The sequence below is a fragment of the Cimex lectularius genome, unplaced genomic scaffold (genome assembly GCF_000648675.2).
Source record: "Cimex lectularius strain Harlan isolate CLEC.00 unplaced genomic scaffold, Clec_2.1 scaffold32, whole genome shotgun sequence".
Taxonomy (NCBI): Eukaryota; Metazoa; Arthropoda; class Insecta; order Hemiptera; family Cimicidae; genus Cimex; species Cimex lectularius.
The window spans coordinates 1,865,701-1,889,492 of NW_019392689.1; the positions used below are offsets into that span (position 1 = coordinate 1,865,701).

General features: G+C 33.4%; 3 protein-coding genes across 9 annotated transcripts in view; all 3 read right to left on the reverse strand.

Moving 5' to 3' along the window:
- The window catches only part of LOC106671975 (beta-arrestin-1), a 190,687-nt gene extending 180,815 nt beyond the window's left edge, over nt 1–9,872 (reverse strand). For all 5 annotated transcript variants that reach the window (XM_024225878.1, XM_014403004.2, XM_014403005.2 and 2 more), the window contains exon 1: nt 9,661–9,872. The gene's annotated coding sequence lies outside the window, so the exon portion shown is untranslated. The remainder of the gene's footprint in view (nt 1–9,660) is intronic.
- Nucleotides 9,873–12,507: 2,635 nt separating this feature from the next.
- On the reverse strand, nt 12,508–12,996 carry LOC106671993 (protein BRICK1). Its single transcript, XM_014403035.2, has one exon. It carries the CDS (start codon nt 12,896–12,898, stop codon nt 12,665–12,667), a length of 234 nt encoding a protein of 77 aa, XP_014258521.1. The 5' UTR covers nt 12,899–12,996; the 3' UTR covers nt 12,508–12,664.
- Nucleotides 12,997–13,083: 87 nt separating this feature from the next.
- Nucleotides 13,084–17,338, reverse strand: LOC106671992 (ADP-ribosylation factor-like protein 2). 3 transcript variants are annotated; one of them, XM_024225881.1, is made up of 9 exons: nt 16,960–17,338; nt 16,341–16,495; nt 16,211–16,281; nt 16,011–16,144; nt 15,771–15,886; nt 15,511–15,693; nt 15,285–15,456; nt 15,112–15,226; nt 13,084–15,043 (listed from the first exon to the last, which is right to left on the reverse strand). In XM_024225881.1, the coding sequence occupies exons 2-9, from the start codon at nt 16,391–16,393 to the stop codon at nt 14,955–14,957; spliced, it is 933 nt and encodes a 310-aa protein (XP_024081649.1). In that variant the 5' UTR covers nt 16,394–16,495; nt 16,960–17,338; the 3' UTR covers nt 13,084–14,954. The 3 variants fall into 3 exon arrangements, with proteins under 3 accessions (XP_024081649.1, XP_024081647.1, XP_024081648.1); XM_024225879.1 differs by having other exon boundaries at nt 15,097–15,226; XM_024225880.1 differs by having other exon boundaries at nt 15,103–15,226; nt 16,960–17,337.
- Nucleotides 17,339–23,792: the final 6,454 nt, after the last annotated feature.

Consider the following 23,792-nt stretch of genomic DNA (forward strand, 5'->3'; position numbering starts at 1 on the left):
CATTGAAAATGAGGACGCTCTTTGAATAAAGACAGGAACAAAATCCCACAGCTACGTCCCTATTTGCTTGAAGTCCAGTTTCACCGAACAGTACACTTTCGGCGTCTAAAGTAATAAAATGACGCCGAAGCTTCTGTACAAAACTCGCGTGTCCGATAAAACAACCCTCCTCGCAATCCATGAAGCGTAACGCCTCGAAGAAACACCCCCTGATGGAAAACTCTCAGTGCCCCAGTCGAACGAGTTGGATTGTTAAATAATTTTGACCTCTCCGAAAGGTCAAATTGTCGTAAACCTCAATCGGGTGATGTCCTCTGAGGATATTGTCTTCGTGCCATGAGAAACAAATCGGGGTCGGATCGATATCTTTTTACTTACTGAGTCGAGGTAAATACGACGACCTTCCTTCTTTTCCCCCGACGCTAAGCCGTATCGTAAACTAACCCAAGTTTTAACATGAGGCAAATTCAATACATGAATGCTTATGTAAGTAAAAAGTATAGCAAATTCCTGCCATAATGAAAGATTTTTCAACCAACTAAGTTGTCCTGGACGAATACTCAATTTTTTATTAGATAGGCAAAAAATAATAATATCCTTAAAAGCGCAAAACAGCATTCCGAGCATTGCTTTTATCACTGTAAAAACCGTATTTAATTCTAATTTATTTAAACTAATATGTCAGGTTTGGAAATAAGATAAAATTCTCGAAGTGTATCATTTGATTATTTTGGTTCAACATGAACAGACTGGAAATACTTAGATTTTCTTTACACTAAGCATTTCCATCCTTTAATCACATAGGGAGAAAATCGAATTAGATATAAAAATACCGCTTGTCAAATACTGATCGCTCACCGCTTCCTATAATGCAAAAGCGCAAATTAAAGATAAACAATAATCTGTAGTTTAGTCGTTTCCTATAATTTTTGGTCCCCTTATCCTCGATGTTTTGGCCTATCAGACGCGTTTCCGCTTTCTACCTCAGTGGCATCCCATAACACATAGGCCAAAAAATGATCGGAGCAGCTAGCCCTTTATACCATGGCCTTAAGAAGAAAGAAAAAATGCTTTGTTAAGAAAATGAATCTCTAGTATTTAACTTGATTATATTATAAATTCCTTCCATTTGACTGAATCACTATCACCTACAAAAAAATATCACCAGGAGTCCCACAGGGAACGATTCTCAATCCTATTTTCTTCTCTCTTTTCCGGACGGAAACAGATTCAAGATATTTTATGATGGAAACTCAAAATTAATAGCGGAGCTATGGCAAGAGTGAAGTAGAATCTAATAAATTACCAGATCTATGTATTGTTCATCCATTGTTTTTCTATTTTTCTATTCACCAAATGAAATACCATTGTTTTCTAAAGTCTAAAGTGGAATATTTATACTTGTGACTTATCTGCCAATAAGTAAGAAATGTTGCGAAGAGTTCTTTTGCCACTTTATCATCCGACCTTTCAATCGTTGTGTTGGCCAAATCTAATGGAGGTCTTTCTAACTTTTTCATTTAGAGGCACTTGTTGCGTCCCCTTTCATTCCCCGTAATAAACTTTTCATGTACCATATACACTTTTAAAAGATAATCAGTGAATGCTTGCGATCAGCTAAGACGTTTAGTCCAAAAACAATATCAGGCACATAGAGGCTTAATATCTAAAGGTCTAAAAATTATTCATTGTAATTTTAAAGTTGTAGTTGTTTATGCTTTTATAGACGAATACACTTTATTAAAAATAAAATACTACTATTTGAACTATTTCAAGTAATAAGAAATATTAATGCGAATTTTCCTTGATAGAATAATAAATAAACGTCGGCTTATTCCCGAAGCGAAACAATTTGCCACATCGCAATCGGTAATGTAACTTAAACAGTCGGTTTTGAAACGTCAACTTTTCTCCTCGAAAGTTTCTGGCAGGGGAAAGCTCAGTTAACATGTACGTATGTTAGAGAAAGATCGGAAGGAAGACCATTTCACAAAATAAAATCCATGTGGAATGATTTAACGAGGCATAAATAAAGTTGAAGACGCTGGCCCCTAAAATTTTTTGCTTTCCTTAATGGCAATTCTTATGACCGAAAACAAACAATTTAAGCTGGTGATAAAAGTTAAATTGTGTTTTATCATCCCGTCATTCACAGCACATGAAAAACAATGTTTAATAACATGAAAATTTCCTTTCAAACGAAATAGTTAATTAAGGGTAACACGACCAGGGCTAAATCGTTTCAATGAGACGTATTTTAATTTAAATTTCTATTTTTACTGCGTTTAAAACAATAGCAAATTTGTCAGCCAATCAAGTTGTTTTACACGTTAATTAATCTTTCATTTTTGTAATAAACTAGATAATAAATTATTAGGTTCCGAGTTACCACAGGTTTACTAAAAGTAAAGTGTTTTCTCTTCACTCATCTTTGTACACAACAATATTTAGTTTTAGAAACCAAAATTCATGTTTTGGATAAGCAGGAATTAAACAGTATAGCTACAACAGAAAGCTCCTACAGATAGGCGTTTGACAAGAACAAAATTTACAGAAATGAAGAAAACAGCGTCGAGCCTCACCCTGATTATATCCCTGACGTCGTATTGCCTGACAAACGACATTTTTCACCGCCACTTTGCAAAATACAAGAATATCGAATTTTTAAATCCAAAATACTTTCATGTCTGCGCTTGACATAAAAATTCGCAGAAATTGAAAGTCAGGGTATTGACTAAACCGGCTTATATCCTTGACGGACGTCACACCATCTGGCAATTGTATTTAAAGAACCACCGGAGAAAAGTACCAAGATGAAAATAAGAAAACTAATGTTTGAACGTCGAAGAATTTCATCAGACTTTCTCAGTGTGATTTACGAGTCTTCCTTGTGAACAAGACAAACAACTTTTTATAACTTAAAAATAACTTTAAGTTACAAAAAATCCCATGAACTGGTGGTGTTTTACATTAAAAAGAAACATCAGCTTGTACCAGGTGATATGCCTATTAAGTCTGAACTTTTTTTGACCGATTATTAGCTATTACAACCATAAGACAATCTAGAAGAAAATATCTACTAATTTTCAGGGAAAATTTATTTCTTAGCCCTTCTTAGCACCCTAACGTCACGCCAATGATAACGCCCTTCTTCGTTCGATAGCTTCTTCTTGTTAAACCAGGGTACCAAATTCAGAAGTTTTTTTAATCTATTTTACATCAGTTTGATAATATTTTACTTCCTAGGTGTTACAGTGAGTACTAAAGAGGAAATAAACTAAAAATGTTGTTCAGTCAGATTCCAAACAGTAATTTTTCTCCTTTAATCTCAACCGTTGACGATGAAATCATTTAAACGATTTAACTGCGATGATCAGTTTTTCGGATAAAAAGGCAATTTTAATTAATGGTTTAAGCAAAACAAATCAAAGAGGGCAGACAATAGAGAGCAAAAAAATTTCTTGGGCATTCCTGTTCAAACTTTCATTTCTTTTCATTAATAAAAACGTTTTAAAAGGTTTGCAATTTGCTTCTTCTTTTTTTATTTTATATTGCTGTTTTCCAGAAAAGGGTTTAAAACATAACCGTCAAGCATTAAACCGTGTTTGTGTAATACACTTTTGAACAGGTCCGCTTCAACAGCTTCTTATTTGCTTTCGTTAAGATAACCGGTTTTCTTTCAAATGTATTTATTGGACATTTATTTTCAACTATTCATAGTTTGGCTCTTAGTGGAATGGGAGTCGTCTTCGTTTTCGTTTCGTCAAAAAACAATAAAACAAAGAACGGAACCCGTGGAACTGGATAACCCGTTTCTCTCAATCCTGACGGGGCCTCTTGGGAGCTGAAGAACAGAAATAAATAAGAATTAGGGTTCTTTCTCCTTGACTTTTTTTAAATATAAAATCAAGATTTGGCGTTTTCAACAGAACATTATTATGCATCAATTCGGGAGTTTTATTTGAGAGAATACCTTGAAAATGGTTGGTTTTAAATTGCTTCAGCCCAAATAGGGAAATATGCGCGTTTGTTTTTTTAGACCGATTTTACTTTTGTTTACTTTCATCCTTAAACGAGGAGAAACATTACAAACGAAACGATTATTTGAATTATGACAACAATTTTCATACCGGTCCATCACAAACTGAATCAAGCTCTAATCTAAAGGTAAAGTCTTAGGCCTTCTTATTGGACGATCTTGAGCTTAGCCAGGGCATTCCACAATTTTAAGAGGACAGCTATGAATCTCGAAACATTCTTAAACTTTTATTTATTGCATGACGTACAAATTAGCATAACTCTATTTAAGACTTTTTTAAATTCACGATATTTCTTCTTCTGTGAGCCTTACTTTAAAATGTCATCACTTCAAATCCTTGAAAAATAATGTTTTTAAAAATGAAGTTAACCATACAGGCTAATCAGGAAATGCAATTAGTAAAACCCATTCGCAAATTATGCACATCTTTGTATGGTTTTGGATATCAGCCTAGGCATTTCTTAATTTTTCTATATTATAAGACATGTTTACCTTCCAATAAGTAAAAACACACATTTGCCGCCCTATCATTTTAATTCCCAATCTTTATATTTTGGACAAGTAATACTAAAAACTCCAGGTGAAAAACTGATCCAGGATTAAAAAACTTCCTCAGTGTTCTGCATTTAACAACTTGAAAGAGATTCATATCGAGAACCCTGCATTTAGCCATGACATTTCATCCACATTAGTACTTCCGTCCAAAAATAACGACTTTCCATTCTTTTGAATCATCCTTTGACCTCTTGGCAAAAGAAATTGAGTAGCTTTGAATACTTCTTTTTAAATATAAGAAGATTCCAACTTTGCAAGAAGGAACTTCTTTCATTTATCTGAATCATCAGAACACAATATGTAAGTATATTAATAAGTCCCTTTAGCATTTTTATCAATGCATAAGTTGTCCAAGGACATTATTAAATTCCTTTTTCATCGGTTATCACCCACGTATCCATATATATATATATANTTTAAATTCACAACTTCATGGACCTCCAGAATGAAACTGCAATATTTATTTAGCAAGGTATGTTTATTTAATTTTTATAAAGAGTAAAACAACAATTTTCTACCTAAAAAGGGTAACATGTATTATTATTATCTTTTTTCTCTTTTCTCTCTTTTGACTCTTTCAAAACGAAAATACTGAGCAAAATCTGTAAAGAACTGAGCTCGTGAAATGGTAACATTTCCATTCCAACGTCTATTTTTTAACGCCCACATTACTTTTAAAAAATATTAATTTTCTTTCTTTTGATTCTCATCCCTTCTCTAAAAAATCTGACAATTGATTAAAGTCATAACTTTTTTTATCAACTCTAAATAAATGTGCCAAATCTGAAAAAGAACATGGTTTAGTTTTTTCCTTTGGTACATTTCTTAACAAAAGCTTCGTTAAATTAATTTTGCCTTTAATTGTCTTTATTTTACAAGTTGCTGGTTTTTAAGACTACTTTAGGTTACTTCTTTTTGATAAGGCCAGTTACAGCCAGTGCCGTTTTATAAGTTACATATACACTGCTAAACAAATTTAACGCACCACTCAATTTATTTAGTTTAAATTAAATCCATTATCTTTCCACATTAGTTGCAATAATTAGGAATTATCATACTCAAAATAAACAATAAATAATGCTTTGTTTACTTTTGTACTGATTAATCCCATTTGCAAAAAAGTAGCATTTTTCTCCACCTAAAAATCGCTTTCAGTTAATCTTTTTCATTCGATGTCATTCTTATTCTTAAACCTTTGTCAATGGCACCAGTGTGGCATTTGAGTGAGTATGGCAGTGTCTGGGGTATAACATTGTTAGAGGAAAGTTGCAGCCAGCGCAATGTCGACAAGAAACTAAATTGTAAATCACTCTCCAATATAAAGAAAGGATTCTTTGGTGCTTCAGAGAAACATGGCTTCATATTAGAAGGCCAGGACAGGATCGACCTAGGTCTATCGACGGTAGATAGACACTTCCGTCATCAGGCGCTACGAAACCGCAGCATTACGGGAAATGAGATAAGAAATCTGATAAAACAAATCCAAAATGTTTCGATTTCCTCCAGGATTGTAAGAAGAAGGCTCAATGAAAATAACTTCAGGGCCCGGCACTCGGCTGGTGGACCTCTTCTTTCCACAGCTCAGAAAATGACCAGGCTTCAATTCGCACGGGAACATGTGAATTGGACCATTAGAAGAGTGGGGACGAGTTCTCTTAACAGAAAGATAAAAGTTGGCCTGAAATCTTCAGATGGGCGTACGGAGACACCAGGAGGAAGGTACGACCCCATGCTGTGCGGCTCCTCAAGTGCCTTTCAACGGTGGGTCACTGATGTTCTGGGATGGCATTTCCTTGGACGCCCGCACCCAATCGGTTCTTGTGCGAGGAAGATCTCTAACTTTAGAGAGATACTTACAAGGCATATTCGAAGAACATGTAGTGCTATTTCCCCCATCACATTGGTGAGAGTGTCTTGCTAATGCGCAGGATAATGCCAGACCCCATAGAGCACGCATTGTGGATGACTACCTGAATGAGGTTGGCCAGCTCAAAATCCAGATTTGAACCCAATCGAACATATTTGGGACCAACTTACGCGACGAGTACGACCGCGAAACCCAGGTCTTAACATCCTATAGTCATGTATTACGCAATGACAACTGTGGCACTAAAGAATGTCCATTTAATGGTGAACCACACTCCTTTTTATTAAATAACAAAAACAAAACCTGGCCAAACAATATTGTACATTCAACGAGGTCACAACCTTTTTAAGAAGATAAAATCTATATATTATATATAGATCGGTAGATATCGGTATATTTAATATATTACTTTTAAATCATCAATTGCATTTGTGTATTTTTTCAATAATTTACGATTCCTATTTTTGCACAAGCTTCTTCAATCCCCTTTCTTTCGAAAACTCAAAATTACTTCGCATTTGAACTAAGCTAAGATAGATTATTAGCTTATTAGATAATAATTATTCAGAAAGGTCTGGTGTGATGTGAAAAACATTTTCTTTATCGTGCCAGCGTTTCGATCTTTATTGAGATCATCTTCAGGGCTCAAAGTGTTTGTCTTCTGTGTAATTGTGCCATTATTGCGTGTCGTGTTGAGAGTGCTTGTATATTATTAGATAATATAATAAGCTAGATTAAACATTTTGAAAAAAAAGATGAAATAAAATTCTTACCTTTTTACATTGCAAAATGTTCTAAAAGCTTAAAGCTAACAAAAATTTAATGTCGTACTTAGCCATGACATTTCTTCGGCATTACGTTTTTTTAATGATCCGGAATTCCTTTATTTTGGAAAAATTGTAATAAAATAATTCACTTAACCAAACAATTCACTAAAATCGATGAAGGTGTGACCTTTCTATAATTTGGTACACTGAACCATCAACAGCATTTAATAACTTTTGCATATTTTAAGTAAAAATGCCTACTTTGATATGCTGATCTTCTCATTTGAAACCTCAAACTACTAAATTATTACGTCAAACCCACAATGATAAAAAAACTAATCTAAACTGACTAATTGTTGGACTAAATTTCCTTTCATTTGGACGATCCCACCAATTGCCCCAAATTTATTTCACGACATAACAATTTCCTAATTAATCCAGACGTAAGCAGTGATTTTTTTTTTTCAAAAATAAAGTTGATCTTTGGTACATTTTGAAAGCGTCTTTTTAAAAGTTTCAAATTTTCCATGACATTTATACCACAATACTACCTTTCAAATATTCGACTTGTTTTTCAACAATCAATACCCTTTACTAAATAATTGCTCCAAATCGGTTAAGACAACGTTAATAAAATAAAATTTCCACAATGGCACACCAAACTACTTTAATTCTATGATCTCTTTAACTGAATCAAAATTGCAAAACATTTGTGAAAAATTCCTGCCTTGGAACACGAAAACCTATCACTTTTGAATAATTTACAGCACAAAGCGTTGAACCAAATCTGTCTGGTAATTAATGAGTTAAAATGACTATTTTGCTACACTGATCTCTTTTTAATCATCAATGATAGTAACCTCCTAATTATTTTATCATCAATAAAACTGAAAAAACATAACTTTGATACGCTTGTCTCTTAAAAACCAGCAACGACACTACATAAGAATTCTAAACTAAAAAAAAACTTGAGCATTGCTTCAAGGGGATGAAATCCCAACTTTGGTACATACATTTCAAAACTGGGAATTCCATATCAATAGAAATAGTTTTCGTTGGTGAAATTTTGTACTCCAATAATCACTTTTGAATCATCAATATTACTAACCAATCAGCATTCCAAGAAGATAAAACTACCAATTTGACATATCAAACTTTTAATTTTGGACTCTTTTGGATCCTCAGTGCTAGAAACCTCCTCATTATTTAATCATCAATAACACTAAATGATCAATTCCTAGGTTTATGCATCTCAAAACAACCATGAACATATTGACAATCCAAGATAATGTAACTGTTTCTTTCTAAAAAAAAATAGACAGTTATGAGTTTACATCATAAAACTATCATAAAACTACACTGATCTCTTTTGAATCCTCAATGCTAGTAACCTCTGTATTTAATCATCAGTATCACTAAAAAAGCTTTCTTGTTGTAAGCTTGGCTACAATGATTTCTTTTTGATCAAATGATAGTATCTTCCCTGTTAATTTAATCATCAATAATAATAAAAAATGGTAAATCATTACTTTGGTATGCCTAATAACTTCGATGGATTTATTGGGAATCCCAGAAAATCCAATTGTGTTTCTTTCCAAAAAAATGGACGAAATTCTGTACACGTTTTGAATCATCAAGCACATTTCGTGCTTTTTTTTGTTATTAGTTCAATCATAAAATTATACTTTGCTACACTGATCTCTATTGAATCATCAATGCTAGTACTTACTAATATTTAATCATCAATAACTCTAAAAAAAGATTATAAATCATTACTTGGTGGATCTGAAAACTTCCGTGGACTTATTGGGAATCGTTGAACCAGAAGTTTTTATTTCTAAGCGTTTTCCCGGCAATGTTGGCAGGCGATGGGGTATTTTTGAAACAACGCTGTCAGCATTTTGATCACGCCTGTCTCCAACTGTCGGGGGCCTTTCCTTTTCTTTTACCATCCAAACTTATTTCTTTAATTTTCTTACAAGTTCATTTTGTTTTAAATTTATTAACCAGTCTGGGTTGTTTAGTTTTTCTGGGACTATCGAAATTATAGAGTGACCCCGGTGTGAAATATACATTTTGAAGACTTATAAAAGAAGATCTTTGTTCGTGTTTAGATGGGAGGCAAGGATAAACTTTGATATCACTCGCAAGCGATTTATAAATCATCTTTCCTTGAAACTAATTTTATTATATTTATCTCGTTTTGTAAGTTTTTCTTTTTATGGTTTAGCCGCTTTTTAATTTAAAAGTAGGCAGATAAAGCCTTTTAAATAAGAAATTAAACGGAATCGGCACCACAGGCGGAGGGCGGTCAAATTCAAAAATTGGCGTCGGACGTAGGCGAGAAGACGTCCCGCTGTTAATCCAGCGGTCAATCCTTCGACGGACGAGATAAGATATGCCCCGAGTGAAGTAAAGAAATAAGAAAATACCTTTTAAAATCCGGTCCGCTTTACCTGGCCAGGTCTGGGCCTTTTCTCCGAACGGCACTCGACACAGAACTCGCGTTTTTCCTCGATTTCGAGATAATTCGACCCAGAGTCGGCCACAGAACAAGAGCACATGAAGTTCACACCGATCTTAAGAAAACACTGGAAGGGAAAACTGTTCTCCGTCCCAATCGCCGACCACGTCTGGCCAGTTCGCCGAGATCAAGGCTCTATCGATTGCCGGCCCAATCGATCCGACTGATTAAACCACTTTCAATCTTCTCATTCGGACTTTGTTTTTAATTAGTGAATTTTTTCAAGTTGTTTATTTCATAAATATCACAAGTTTGAAGAAAAAAACCGGATATTAATCGATTTTGAATGATTCAAGATGTCAGTGGAGAAAAAGATCACCAGCCAAGTTCTCGCCTTGTTCTAGAGAGAGCGCGAGCTGATGACTGCCGACAGGTACCTTTCGGTTTTGTACATTTTACCACTTAATAGAAAAATTCTAATATTTATCAAATTTCTAGCTTCCTAACCAACTGCTACTTTAATATTAAAATTGAGACAATACTTTCTAGCCAGTATGTTTTTCTATCAATTTAACACTTATGTAAATTTATTATAAGAAATTATTTGGCTCCAGAAATTGTTCATTCCGTAGACTAACCGGTGTATACATCATCAGCATGAATTATGAATACAGTACAGAAAATATTTTTCTAAAGCATTGCTATATGTTTGGGTGATAAAATCTTTCGGATCTGATAATGATAGAATAAATCACAGAAAGCTTGGTACAGCCCAAAACGGTGTTTTTGCTCCATGTGACCAATAAAGAAGATCTTATCACCCAAACTTAACTAGCTGCAGCTCGATAAACATCCAAAACCTACATTGCTATACAGTTCACTACTCAAATTCGGCCAAACCTGTCAAGGCAGTGTTCCTTTAAATGTGAGAAAATTGTTGACACCCTAAGCCAATCATTCAATAAATAGTGACCCCGAGAATATTTTACTATTAATCAGCAGGAAATATCAATATAGTACAGCAAATATTTTTTCTAAACTATTGCTGTACTTTTGGTTGATAAGATCTTTTGGATCTGATAATAGTGGAATAAACCACCAAAAGCTCGCCACAGCCCAAAAAATTATTTTTGCTCCATATAACCTCTAAAGAAGGTCTTATAACCCAAACTCAACTCGCAGCACGACAATAAACATCCAAAACAAATATTGCCATACAGTTCACTGCTAAAATTCAGCCAATCCTGTCAAGACAGTGTTCTTTTTTTTGTGTCCCTTTGAATGTGAGAAAATTCAAAAAGTTCAGCAAATATTTTTCTAAACCATTGCTATATGTTTGGGTGATGAGATCTTTAGAGGTCATATAGAGGAAAAACAACTTTTTGATGTTATAATTAATTAAGTTTTTAGTTGAGATAAAAAAGTCAATGGCACGAGCGGTATTCGAACCCACGATCTTTGGCCTGATACGCCGCTGCTCTACCACTTGAGCTATTGTAACCTCGATCCACTCGGACACCAACTTCCCATCTCAACCCCCACCTTTCGAATTTTCCCTCCTTTTTTTTATCTCAACTAAAAACCATAATTAATTATAATATATTAATTGGTCAAGCGGACCACGAAATTAGTGAATTTTTTTATCTGTGCTGGGCATGGTGTAATAAACCACTGAAAGATGGGTACAGGCCAAAAGGTTTTTTTGCCTCCATATGACTGCTAAAGAAGATCTTAACTTGCTGCAGGATAAACATCCAAAACAAACATGGCTATAGAGTTCACTACTGAAATTCAACCAATCCTGAAGCAAGTCGATAAACATCCAAAAATTTTTACTTCTTGAAGTATCTTTGATATCTTGGGCATTTTTTTTTTTTTTTTTGACAATTAATACAAACAATTGTCATAAGAAATTTTTTTCTTCAAAATTTCAACTGGGTGTATTTTACACTTCTGAAACATATTAAACAATTTCTAGACTAAATACTAGTGAGGAACTTTGTAAGTTAATAAAATGCATACATTACCATTGCCAAAGGAGTGTACAATTAATCCATGCAATAACAACTTCAAACCACTGATTTATAAATTGAATGTCACAGTAGACTCTCATAATCTGCGCTTTCACTATCTGTAGTTGCCCTCCTAGTTGAGTCTATTATTTGGCGCCTAATAATTTTTTCTCATTTGTTTTGATGTATTTCTTCTAAAGTTTGCACCTCTTTGCACGAGAACTTCATTATATATTATTGTTTAGGTAAATTCAAAAATCTATTAGTTCCAGCAGATTTCTGAATTTTATTCATTATTCAATATTAATCACCTTTCCAAATCAATTTATTTCGTGGATCTTTTGGTCAATATTTTGATCATAAGTTGCCAGTCATAATCCGTTTAGTGTATAATAAAAGAATAAATGTGGAAACTAACTTACAAGCCAAATATTATATATGATTGCTTAGGTAAATTCAAAAAGCTTTTAGTTCCAGCAGATTGTCTTTATTTATGGAACACTCCTTTCACTCACCTTATGAGCATCATCAGCCTTCATTAAAACAAAACAGTACAGAAAAGGCAGAACTTATGTATGTTACTGTGCATTGTACTTTTCTTATTATATTAGATGATCTAATGATAATCACCTGAAAGTCAAGGTTTTTCCTATTATCCATGGTTCTTTTTATCCGAGGAGATGTTTGGTACGTATCTCCCGTGGATAAAGAGAGTCTACTATATTTGTATTTATTGATAGCTCTACGTGATTAAATAAGTAAATCATAGTTGAAATCTGTTTGGAATAAAGCGAAAACTGATATAACAATAGTTTAATATGGTTTTATATTAATAATAAAATTATACACAAAATACATTATTATAAATGCGCTTCAAACTACAAATGCATTATGTTCATCAGTGATAATAGTTGAATGTTTATGAGCTGTCAGTGACTGACAGAAAGTTGAGATCCCATTCTATGTGAGCGTCTCGCCTTTGGTGACCCTCGCTTCCAAGTATTCGATCCTCCTTTCCAAGGTGGTCAACTTTTCGTTGAGGGCTGCCAGCCGCGATCTGCACGACATGTCGAACGAGTTGAGGAAGTCTGTGATCTTCTTGATGCTCACTGTGATCACCTCGATGTACTCCCGGTTGGCCCAGTCCTGCTGAATCTGCTTCTGGATGGCTTCCGAATGTCCAGTGGCCATCATCTTCTTTCCGGGTCCTTTGATTTTTTCACATCAGACAAACTAACTGGAAAAAATACAGTAAACAGTATAAAACAGGTTGATAAGCAATGACTAATGTTTGGAATAGCTTTAAGCTTGCTGCTAGTCGAGCAAGAGTAGCGCTTTCTACATGCACAATAGGAAGCACTGAAAGTGGGACCTAGTCCCTGCGAACTATAACTACTGTAAGTTATTGTATGCACTGGAAAAAAACAAAACAAGAAAATCATCTGTATTCTTAAAAATCTACCTGTCTAATGAAGTGATCAACAGGTGGTTTGCAAATTTCTTTAAATTTATGATCATGATCTTCCTGATGTACAATCTTTGATTTACTTATACATATATTTAAATTTTATTTTATATATGTACAAAGACACATCTAGGGTCACTGGCCATCATAGAATTGCCAGTTTCAAACTACATTTCTAACAGAAATTCTTTTAATTTATATACTATAATGACAAGATGATCAAGATTGTTCAAGTTAAACTTTGGCATGAAGAGCAGGTCACCCCACAATTATAACCCAAATTTTTTAAGATCTTGCAATTTGCATTCAAGATTAGTCTCACAGCATTTTCGGAAAGTCGCAATTTTCTTGATCAAAATCAGTTGTTTCAAAAAGGAAGTTGGTACTAGTTTAGTAAAATCTATCCACATTCCTTAGAAGGAAAAGAACTAGTGAAAATTATTACAAATTTTGGCATAGTAAATCATGGAGTTCTATTAAATAAACAAAAAGCATACGGTATGAAAATTGAAAATAAATTCTGTCCAAGTTTTTTGTACTCCCCAAAGTTAAACATGGGGTAACACAGGGTTCTCCTCTTGGACTTGTCTTTTTCTTCATTTATATCAATGATTTGGTTTCCTCCATACAAATTGATATCATAGAATGGAATTATCCCATTTGTTATTATACACCATACAAAAGAAAAAAAATCTTGACACAATCTCTCACATCATTATTGTGTCAATGGATGCAAAAAAAAAAGTATTTACTACCTCTCAATTTCCAGAAATAATATCCTACGCCTTAACTCCTGAGGAAATGGTGTGATAACAAATGAAATCCTTATAATTCAGAAACTTTTTAAGATGAGTGAAGGACAAGTGGACTCCTGTCAAAGGATTTTTACAAAACTTAAATTATCATGTAGAGATACTTTCAAAATTCTGTCTATTTGATAGTTGACAATCTGAGGTACAAAGAAGGCATATAATAGCTTGGGGCCAATAACTAGAAAAAGAAGTAAAAACTCTGAGGGTCGGCCCATAAACCTTACACATAATATCTTACACAGAAAAAACTTTAGCAACCTTGCAGTAAAAAAATAGACAATATTTGAGGTTATGGGGATAAGATCTATAGCAAATTGTTCATGCAAAATAAGTACCTGATGCATTAAAAAAAAAAATTATAAATGCCTTGCTATAAATCCTTTTTATTTTCTAAAACAATTCTTTGAAAATGACATTGCACTATGATAAATGTATATATGTATAATAATTTATTGTAGCACAAAAATTTTCTTTTAATTCATTATTCTAAATTATATTGTATCTGTTAAAAGGTTGACCATGGTTTTTTTCTTTTTAAGTTTGCATTATTTTGTGCACAACAAAAAAGTAAATTTAAATTCAAATTCAAATATAGCCAAAGTGAAGTTATACTGAGGGTGTGTAGGTGGATGTTGAATATTTGTTGCATTTACTGTGTAGTTGTATTATTTATGCTAAAGCACATTTAGAGTTAATGCTGGGTCATTTATGTATTTTTATATACTGCCTATTTTTTATTTATTGAATTATTTTGTGAGTTAGCTTGATGAATCAGATAGCATTCATACTTTTTTCTTTCAAACATTAGTATTATTTTAAAAGGTTACCTTCATTTGTGTACATAAGAGTTGTAATATCTTCGTTTCATCATTTATGACATTTCCAATTCTGCAGGACAAGTTCATAGCGTCCGCATCATTAGACAACAAGCCCAAGGCCATGTATAACGGTCTATCTTGCCACTATTTTCATTTCAACCTGGGTGGATTTTATTGTTTTTCCAATTTTTATTCGACCTTGCGGCGAGTTTCTGTTGAAGTTCGCATTTCTTCTCTAAAATTGCTGAAAGAATTTTAAGTAAGGCTTATTTAAATTATACCAATAGAGACAATTACAGTTACTTCGCAAACCAGTTTTTCTATTGCTGATTTCTAACAACAATTCACCACTCTCGGACATAGATATAGCAGGAGGTTCGCCTTGTCCCATTCCTGATGTTCCTTCATTTGCTATCAGTGGTGGTGCCTTACAAAATTTAAACTGTTAATTTATTATGTAATTAAAAACACAAACAATTGAATACCTCTTGTAGCTTGGTTTCGTCATTAATTTCTTGTTCCACTTTATCTTCACTAATTTGTTTTTGTCTTAGTTTTTCTCTAATAACTGACATTCTTTGCAATTCAATCTTGACATCTGCTTCTACCCTAGTATTTATTATCGTGTAATTGTGTATGATTTGCTTGACTAACCATCTGCAGAAAAGGAAATTATGAGACTTTAACTATCAAAAGTTTTTTTTAACAAACCTGTAGCCTCGTAGAAGGCGTCGGTCTAACTGTGGTGTTTTTGAAGTCTGGCAGACAGGAAGAGCAGTGCAAATTTCTACTAAAGTCGGGCATTTCTGTTTATTGACTAACGATTCTAATCTTAAAAGTTCAACGATATCAATTTCGTCTAAAGCATCTGGTTTGTCTTGTTTGTTAGCAAGTCTACAAGTCACAGTGTATTATTATTATTATTATTAATTTATTTTATTTTATTTTTTTATATAAGATTGATGACTTACACTAGAACAGGCTTTCCTGATAATTTCTCATTGCACAACAAAGACTGTAAGCTGTTCCGTGATTCTTCTAGTCTGGACGGATCACTAGCATCAACAACAAAAATAACTCCATGAACCTGAAATGGTTAAAAAAAGAAAAAACTTGTCAAGAATTTTGAATATAGTCCTAAATAGAAAAGATAGAAAACAAAAGATTCTGAAAATAAGTAAATTGTGGAATTTATCAAAAACAAATCATACATCATGGAAGTAGCTGGTCCAAATTGCTCTTATTTGAGGTCCTCCTCCTAAATCATAAATAAAAACATCGTATCCTCTAGTAGCCAATTTCACCACTGAGAACCCAACAGTGGGTACAGTTGAGTTGACAAAATCTACATTAAAAAAAAAAAAATCAAAATTAGTTTAGTGGAGTTACTGCTACTATGCATCTGTCATACCTCCAGTCAACCCTTTGGCCACTGTAGTTTTACCAGAATTATCGAGACCAACTAGCAACAGGACGATTTTTCTGTAATAAACTCAGCAATAATAGTTTAAAATTAACAAATATTTATTAAAAAGACAAACCTTCTAATGGGCACTGCTCTCATTTGTAAACAAGGGTCACAACAGTTTCCCATATCCCATTCATTCGTACTCCAGACTTGGATATGTCAGGAAAAGCAGTGTAAAATGGGAGATTTTAATAAATCAACACTCGTTTATTATAATCCACTAATAAACTTGAAAAAAGCAAACAAAAAACAAGAAAGTAGTCATTATTTGCTTCATAGAATTCGTCAAAAAAGAAAAAATTGAGTTACTGAAAATATATATAGTTATGTGATAGTTAATAGTCATTATTCGCTTCATACAATTCGTCAAAAAAGAAAAAAAATGAGTTTCTGAAAATATATATTTATGTGATAGTTTTGTAATTTTATGGGCAGACGTTGCAAGAAGAAAAAGGGTGACCCTTCGAATATTGTGAATAACATTAAAGTCCAAATATTGTTTTAGAAAAAGAGAAAATGCTATAATTTTATAAACAAAAGTTCTAAAGTAAGGCCGAAGTCAATATTAGTGGGAATATTCAAGAGCTAGGAGATTTATGTATATTTGTGAAGCTTCTGATGTCAGCATAAAAATGCCCCTTCCTGTCACAAGTCTTTTAAACAAAAATGACGTAACGATAAAAATCTCTTACCTTGTCGGACGATCGGCAAAAAACAAAATAATGTGAGCTTCATCTGGAAAATATATTTATTTTTTTAATAGAGAAAACCAAAGCGTACCGAATCGAAAAATCGATGAGACAGGAAAAAAATGACAATGTTTTCAATGTTCGATTCGAAAGCCGTTTGCCATGTAACGGAGACGATCGTTTAAACTGGAATTACACCATGGCATCAGTATTTTTATATTTTAAACATTCGAAAGAATATAAATTGATTGCAAAAATAAATTGAAAAATAAAACTCCAACAGTAAAACTGGTAGAAAAGAAGACTTGTACGTAATCAAAACAGTTTTTATATATATTCAAATTTCCAATTTTAAATTTCCTCACAATTTTCTTGACATGCGATGAAAATAGTCAGGTGATTTTTCGAACACCGTTAAAATTTGAATCTGTACAAATATATAGAAAAGCGAATTTTACTAGAAAAATCCGCGTTCTCCTGAGGCTAAAAATGCAATAAAAAACATGATTGAAGGAAAGTGGTCGTTGGTAGAAAAGCTCTAACATATGAAGAGCAATGTCGATAGGTGGCCTTCGAAGGCCATGCGAACACTTTCTGGGTCTTTCTTATACGACCCCACCACAATTAAACTGTTAAAGCTATTTTTATTACTACTTTCATTTTTGTATAACATGGCGTGTAATAAAATTCGATATTTCTGGACTAGAATATATGAACTAGAATAGAAAAAAGAAAAAAAAACTTTAGAAGTAGTTGCTATGAGGTCGTCGTTATCGAGCTACATGCTAAGTTCGACTTTCCAGTGCAGTGTGTTCCGTTCACAATCATGTCCCTTATTCGGCTCGTCCGTGAAAGAAATACTAAGAAAAAGGCGCCTTAAAAGTATTCGACATAATAGGGGTTATTGCGTTAACGGACAGGAAATGGCTCTTAGTGTATCACGACGGGTGGAAATGTACTAGGAAAGAACGTAGCCACAGGTGTTAGAAAACGTGGAAGAAGGGAACAAATTATCCTTTGATACCACACTGATGGACAAAACAAACGCACCACCCTTGAATTTTAATGTATTGTGGTTTATTCATATTTTGCGTACCAAAAATAGGCCTGGTTGTAAAAATAAGACAATTAAAAAGAAAACGTTTATTTTTTACGAGGGTTCGCAACATCAGAGGTCATATAAACCCTCGGGGTGTCGGAGTTTTTGAAAAAAAAGCCCATTTGTAAGTATGTCGGGTTCGAATGCAGGGCTGCTGGATTGGAACCCCGGACCTTTACCTTACAGTGATGAGCGCCGTGTCTACGCCTAAACCGTTGCGGCCACCGACGCCCTAAAACATTTATTATCTAATTCTAAAAAAACAATTATTGAATAAAACTTGTCCTTAAGTTGTACCAAATGTGTTCGATTAGGTTCCAATCTGGACTTCGAACTGGCCACACATAGCACTCAAATCCAACCTCATTCATCCACAATACATAGTGTTCTATGGGGCATTATCCTGCATTAGCAAGAATCTCATCCATGTGGCAGACAAATGGCACTACATGTTCTTCCATCATATTTTGTCAGTACATATGTGAAGTTAGAGATCTTCCTAGCACAACAATACGATTTCCCACAACATTAACATTTCCCACAATTACCACGTAAACGTATGAAAAGAATATGGATTAGAGATGCCAATGGGTAGCTTTCTCTATAACGCCCGTAATGCCACAAACACAAATTACCCAATCTGCTCGTTGTATATAATACATGTTCAGTTGTAGATACAAATAAATTAAGAAAAAAATATCTAGGACAATAAAATAAAATGCGGGATCGGACAAAACAAGATAAAACTTATTTTTATAGTTACAAAAATCAAAAGACACTTCCAATAAAATACAATTCCGCACTTTGTAAAATCATTAAATATAAATTTTCATCGTAATAATAAAATTTTCATTTTTGGCTATATTCGCTGGTTTTTTCTCTGATGTTAGGTGTTTCACTTAAAATTTCATACATTTTCTGGATTTATCTAAATTAAACGTTATGAAAACTATTGGAAAGCTGGATTGTTCGACTTTCGGGCTATGTAAACAACGTTGGATATAATTAGTGGAAAAAAATTAAACCAACGAAAACTCCTTGTTATTTAGTTCTAATTTATTTACGGAGGCCAAAATTGTGTCATTGTTTGTAGTTTAGAAGGTTCCAAATTACTCTAAAGTTTCCGGTGGTTGATCAGTGTTGTTTCAACGTTATAGCTATTTTTGAGGAAAATGAAATATTTTTTTATTTTTCCAAAATTTGTATTTAGGGGATTTTGAGATTGGGGAGCAAAAAACGGACTTTGTTTCTTGCTGAAATAATATTTTAACTATAAGTAAAAGTGGCCAAGCAATTGTTTTTAAATAGTAAGATTTCCTCTTGTAGTCTGAGGAGGCATTTTTTAATTTAGTATATTTTTCAGAAAAATAGCTTTCCGACAGCGTAAAAATATACAAATTCTGATTAGAAATCGCTTTATTTTTGACGGGCCAACTTACAGATGTAATGCACCCTGCACATCCATAGGTATCATTAATATGTGATCCTTGTTCGTCCTTTCCTCAATCCATCTTTACAGCCATTAAGGCCTTCAACGTTCCTTTTTTGATGGGTTGATCTAAATTGTTTGTGTGGTAAAATTCTTAAAATTCAAAGGGGTTTCGGTGGCTGCAACCGTTTAGGTGTGAACACGTCGACTCATCACTGTAAGTTAAAGGTTGAGATAGAAGAGAAATTGAAATGAGGGTACAAACAAAGATAGACTAAAAGAGAAAAAGTACTACATTCAAATAGGATATTTTTCAAGAACAGCGACACCCCTATGACCTCTGTTGTTGCGGACCCCGTTCTGAAAGAAAAAAAGTCTTTGAAACACCTATGTTGCGACGTGATAATGGACACTAATTTCCTATGACATGGCCCCTCCAAACTTAATTTCATGCGTTGGGAAGAAGGATTTAACCCGTTTTATTGTCCTGTTGTTTGATATATCATTTTTTCCTTTTCTTTGTAGGTTTAAAAAGCCACAAGTAAAGGCAAGCAACTGTTTCCTTTCCTGAATCGACTAGCAGCAAAAATTAAGACCGTAAACTTTAAAATACGCGAGATAAACGCAAAAACAAGAAAACATGTTTATACTCGACACATTTTTCAATGCTTCAAAATTTTACGACCGGCAACTTCCACAGTCGAACTATTTTAATGTAGAAAATAAATGACCCCGAGCATTTTAAAGATGAAATAAGTTTCAACAAGTTATTTTTGTTTACTGCGGTAATGGCGGGCTTTTGTTCTGCTCTATAACTTATGTAGATCGATGACCTTTGCAGATTTCACTCCTCTTTGCTTTTGCCCGTTATCTGGATTTGAACTGCCCGAATTAATGAAAATTTAAGAAAGTAGTTTCTGGGAAAGCTAATGGAATGAAGATAATACTTAAGAAGGGTTGCAGTGTGCTTTGTTTTCATGCATATAAAAACAACCGTATTTGTGCAATCTAATCTGTCCTACTTAGAAAACGCATCTCTTCACCCAATACACGTTATCAATATGAATCATCCATCCGATTTTCGAAATAATATTTCTAACTTTATTTTACATCTAGATAGGAATTTTTAGAAGTTTGAGAAATAGAAGCAAAACGTAACATATTAATTAATCTTATCACCCATTTATCACAAACTATTAATGATTAATTGCTCGATTAGCACTGGCTTTTTCGAAATGTATTTTTTTTAAATCTCAAACTCTACTTAATTGTGAAGCAAAGTTAATAATTAAATTTAAAAGTTTTTCTACTATTTATTTCTAAAAACCTATTAGTGGGAAAATGCGTATAGTCTTGTCTAACAACTGTTTTATATGAAATATACAAACTCAAGGCATATAATATATATAACCTTTATAAACTATTAATCAACTACGCATTGGTAATGAGTTTTTAATTCGGCAATTAGATTAGAAAATTAAACGGGTTTGACTTGTTCAATTCGTGTTACTGAATTGTTTTAAATTTTTCACTGACATCATAAATCTTTTTAATTTGGTCTTGAATTCACCCTGAAGATGACCAAATGGCGAAACACGTCACGCTGATAAACCAACACCCAGCGAGGATAGGCAGAAAAAATGATTTTATGGTCATTTAAAGATTACGTTAGGAATAACGACAGTTGAAATAGAAGAGATAAATAGAAAGAGAAAAACAAAGATAGACTAAAAGAGAAATAAGGCATTGAATGATAGAGAAAAAGAAAGGGAGGGGTGAGGAAGAAGGAAGAGAGAGAGAGAGAGAGAGAGAGAGAGAGAGTGAGAGAAAGAGAGATGGACTCTTAATTAGGTTAGTTGCATAATATGTGTAAAAGGTGATGGAGGAATATCGAGTACTAATTGAATGAATGGTATGTAAATATGTCCTAACTAACCCTCAATTAGGTTAGTTGTGTAATATGTGTAAAGATTGTGTTGAGAGTGAATGTATTTATTAGCATGTATGTGGGTTGTGGAGGGTCAATGGCAGAATATCAGTAGCCCATCGACCCTCAATTAGAAGCGTGATGGAGGCATACCAAGACCATCACCCAAAATGAATGAATGGCATGTAAATAGGAGTGAATGAATATAAGAATGGACGTGAGTACGAATGGGATTGGAACTGAATGCGTTGGGTGCTGAATTGGCCGCATCTGGAGCACAACTTCGTTGGCTGGACTCTCTACAGCCCTAATTGAGTGAATGGTATGTAAATTGGAACGAACGTATTTAAGAGTAAATAAGAGTATGGATGGGTTTGGATCCAGAAACTGCGTTCAGTGCTGAATTCACCTAGCTTTTTGACAGCACCCGGAGCTCAACCTCAGGGGGCTGGACGGATCAGACTGAGATCCGGCCTCTGACTGCCAACTACCGGGGTGAGTGATTCTCGAGTCTGTTGGCAGTAAATAGGAAAAGCTGGAATTGCCGATGGACTAAGAGAACGAATAGGCTCAACCCGTCACGTGTATGTATGTAAGTACATGTGCGGTTTTGAGCGTATATAAATCCAATCCAAATATCTATCTGAAACTGTATTTTCAATGCAAGCGTATTAAGTGAATTTTAAGTGTTTATTTTTCAAAAAATGTAAAAATGTAAGAAAACAAAATCCAAAAAAAAGCGATTTAAAAAATCGCTAAGAAAAATATGTATAAGGGATTTTATGTGCTTTTAAATGCCTTTGGATGAAGAAATATTTGCTTTTTATAGCTTTTTCTGCCTGTGATCGAAAGATCAGCAAATTGATAGTGCTTTATTGCATTTAGTTTTTAGAAAACCTTACGTAATAAATGAAAATTTTGTCTTTTTCTATCGCAGATATGAAATGTGGAAATGACCATCAAACATTTTATAAAGAAATGTTTTGGTTTAACTATAAACACACCTAATTTATCTAAAATCTGGTCCTTTCCCAGTATTTTTATTTATTATTAATTACTCTATTACTAAAGTTAAAACTATGCTATATAAATAAATGTCTAAGTTTATCACCTAGTAGATATCCTAAAAACGTTTTAAGAAAAATAATCAATAGAAAGTCGTTTTGGAACACTGATTTAAGAGAAGTATAATTTAAATATAATGGATGTATTTCAAGATTTAAAAAAAATTGTGAATTAATAGATAAAATTACAAATTTGATGCTTATTGATTATAGACAATTGTAAGAGGTGAAGAGTACTCGTCATCCTCTCTATAAACATTGGTGTAGTGTAAGCCAAAATGTAAGGTCCGAAATAAATACTAGTTCGACAAATTGGCTAACAAAGCTTAGAGAATAGTTACTTAAATAAAAATCTTTACAGGCGTAAAAATGTACCCGCTGTGTAACCGTGGGGAAAATTAAGATATTTATTATTTTGTTGCTTTGCGCCCTATCCTGAATTCAGTACCGGTTACTTTACTTTAATAAATGTATATTGATATGATATGTAAATGAAGGAACTTTGGATGTTTAGTAAAATACTGTAAGAATGCCTGGTAATAGAGATACAACGTAGTAATTGAATTTAATTTCTAAATTCGGATTTTTTACTGGCTATGTTATTAAAATGTCTCCGATGTAATTGTATGTTATGCTTTATGTACTTAGACTTAACAAGGGGACGACCACGGATTTCGACCAAACCTTTTTTCGTGATTCTACACTCCAAAATATCGGACACGTATCCGCCACTGTGAATAGGCCCTGGGTCCGCAAAAAAATTGAAAGTTGAAATTTTCTTTTTTTTAATTTTTATTTTGACGTTTTTCTTGCTCAAATCACTGTGAATATATAATTTTTCAGTATTTTTTGAGTAAATTGCAATAAAATATGGTAAAAGCTATCAAAGTTTATCAACAGCCAAAAACATTCTAAAAACCAAATATTTTTCAAGTAAGTGTGTAAGTGAAACTAATATGACATTTTGTTTGAACACCTCTAGAGACCCTTACATATAAATTTTTTTAAAATTTAAATTCATCGATTTTTCAACACCTACAATTTTTCTGTATTTTAAGAATCGTTATCGGAATATCTTATTGGAACGGCTATAATTCGAAAACTGCTAAAAGGATTTTAACGTTGAACATACCATTTCAAAGAAGAGAAACATAGCTATTGAACGATGTATGTACCATAAAAATATATAAAATTTCTACAACGAAATACATAAAATAAGAAAATATTTTTGTCAGAAATTAACTTCGTTTTTTAAATGGAAATAAAAGTCCGATTTTAATGTGTGATACAGTTATAAAATGCAATTGACAGTTTCTT

Excerpts from the sequence above, each read along its gene's own strand:
- LOC106671992 (XM_024225879.1), bottom strand. The coding sequence starts at position 16,393 with ATGGGAAACTGTTGTGACCCTTGTTTACAAATGAGAGCAGTGCCCATT. Across the intron at positions 15,887-16,010 it reads GGACCAGCTACTTCCATGAT|GTTCATGGAGTTATTTTTGT; the intron begins GTATGATTTGTT and ends TAACCATTTCAG. Across the intron at positions 15,044-15,096 it reads AACTGGTTTGCGAAGTAACT|CAATTTTAGAGAAGAAATGC; the intron begins GTAATTGTCTCT and ends AAATTCTTTCAG.
- LOC106671993 (XM_014403035.2), bottom strand. The coding sequence starts at position 12,898 with ATGATGGCCACTGGACATTCGGAAGCCATCCAGAAGCAGATTCAGCAG.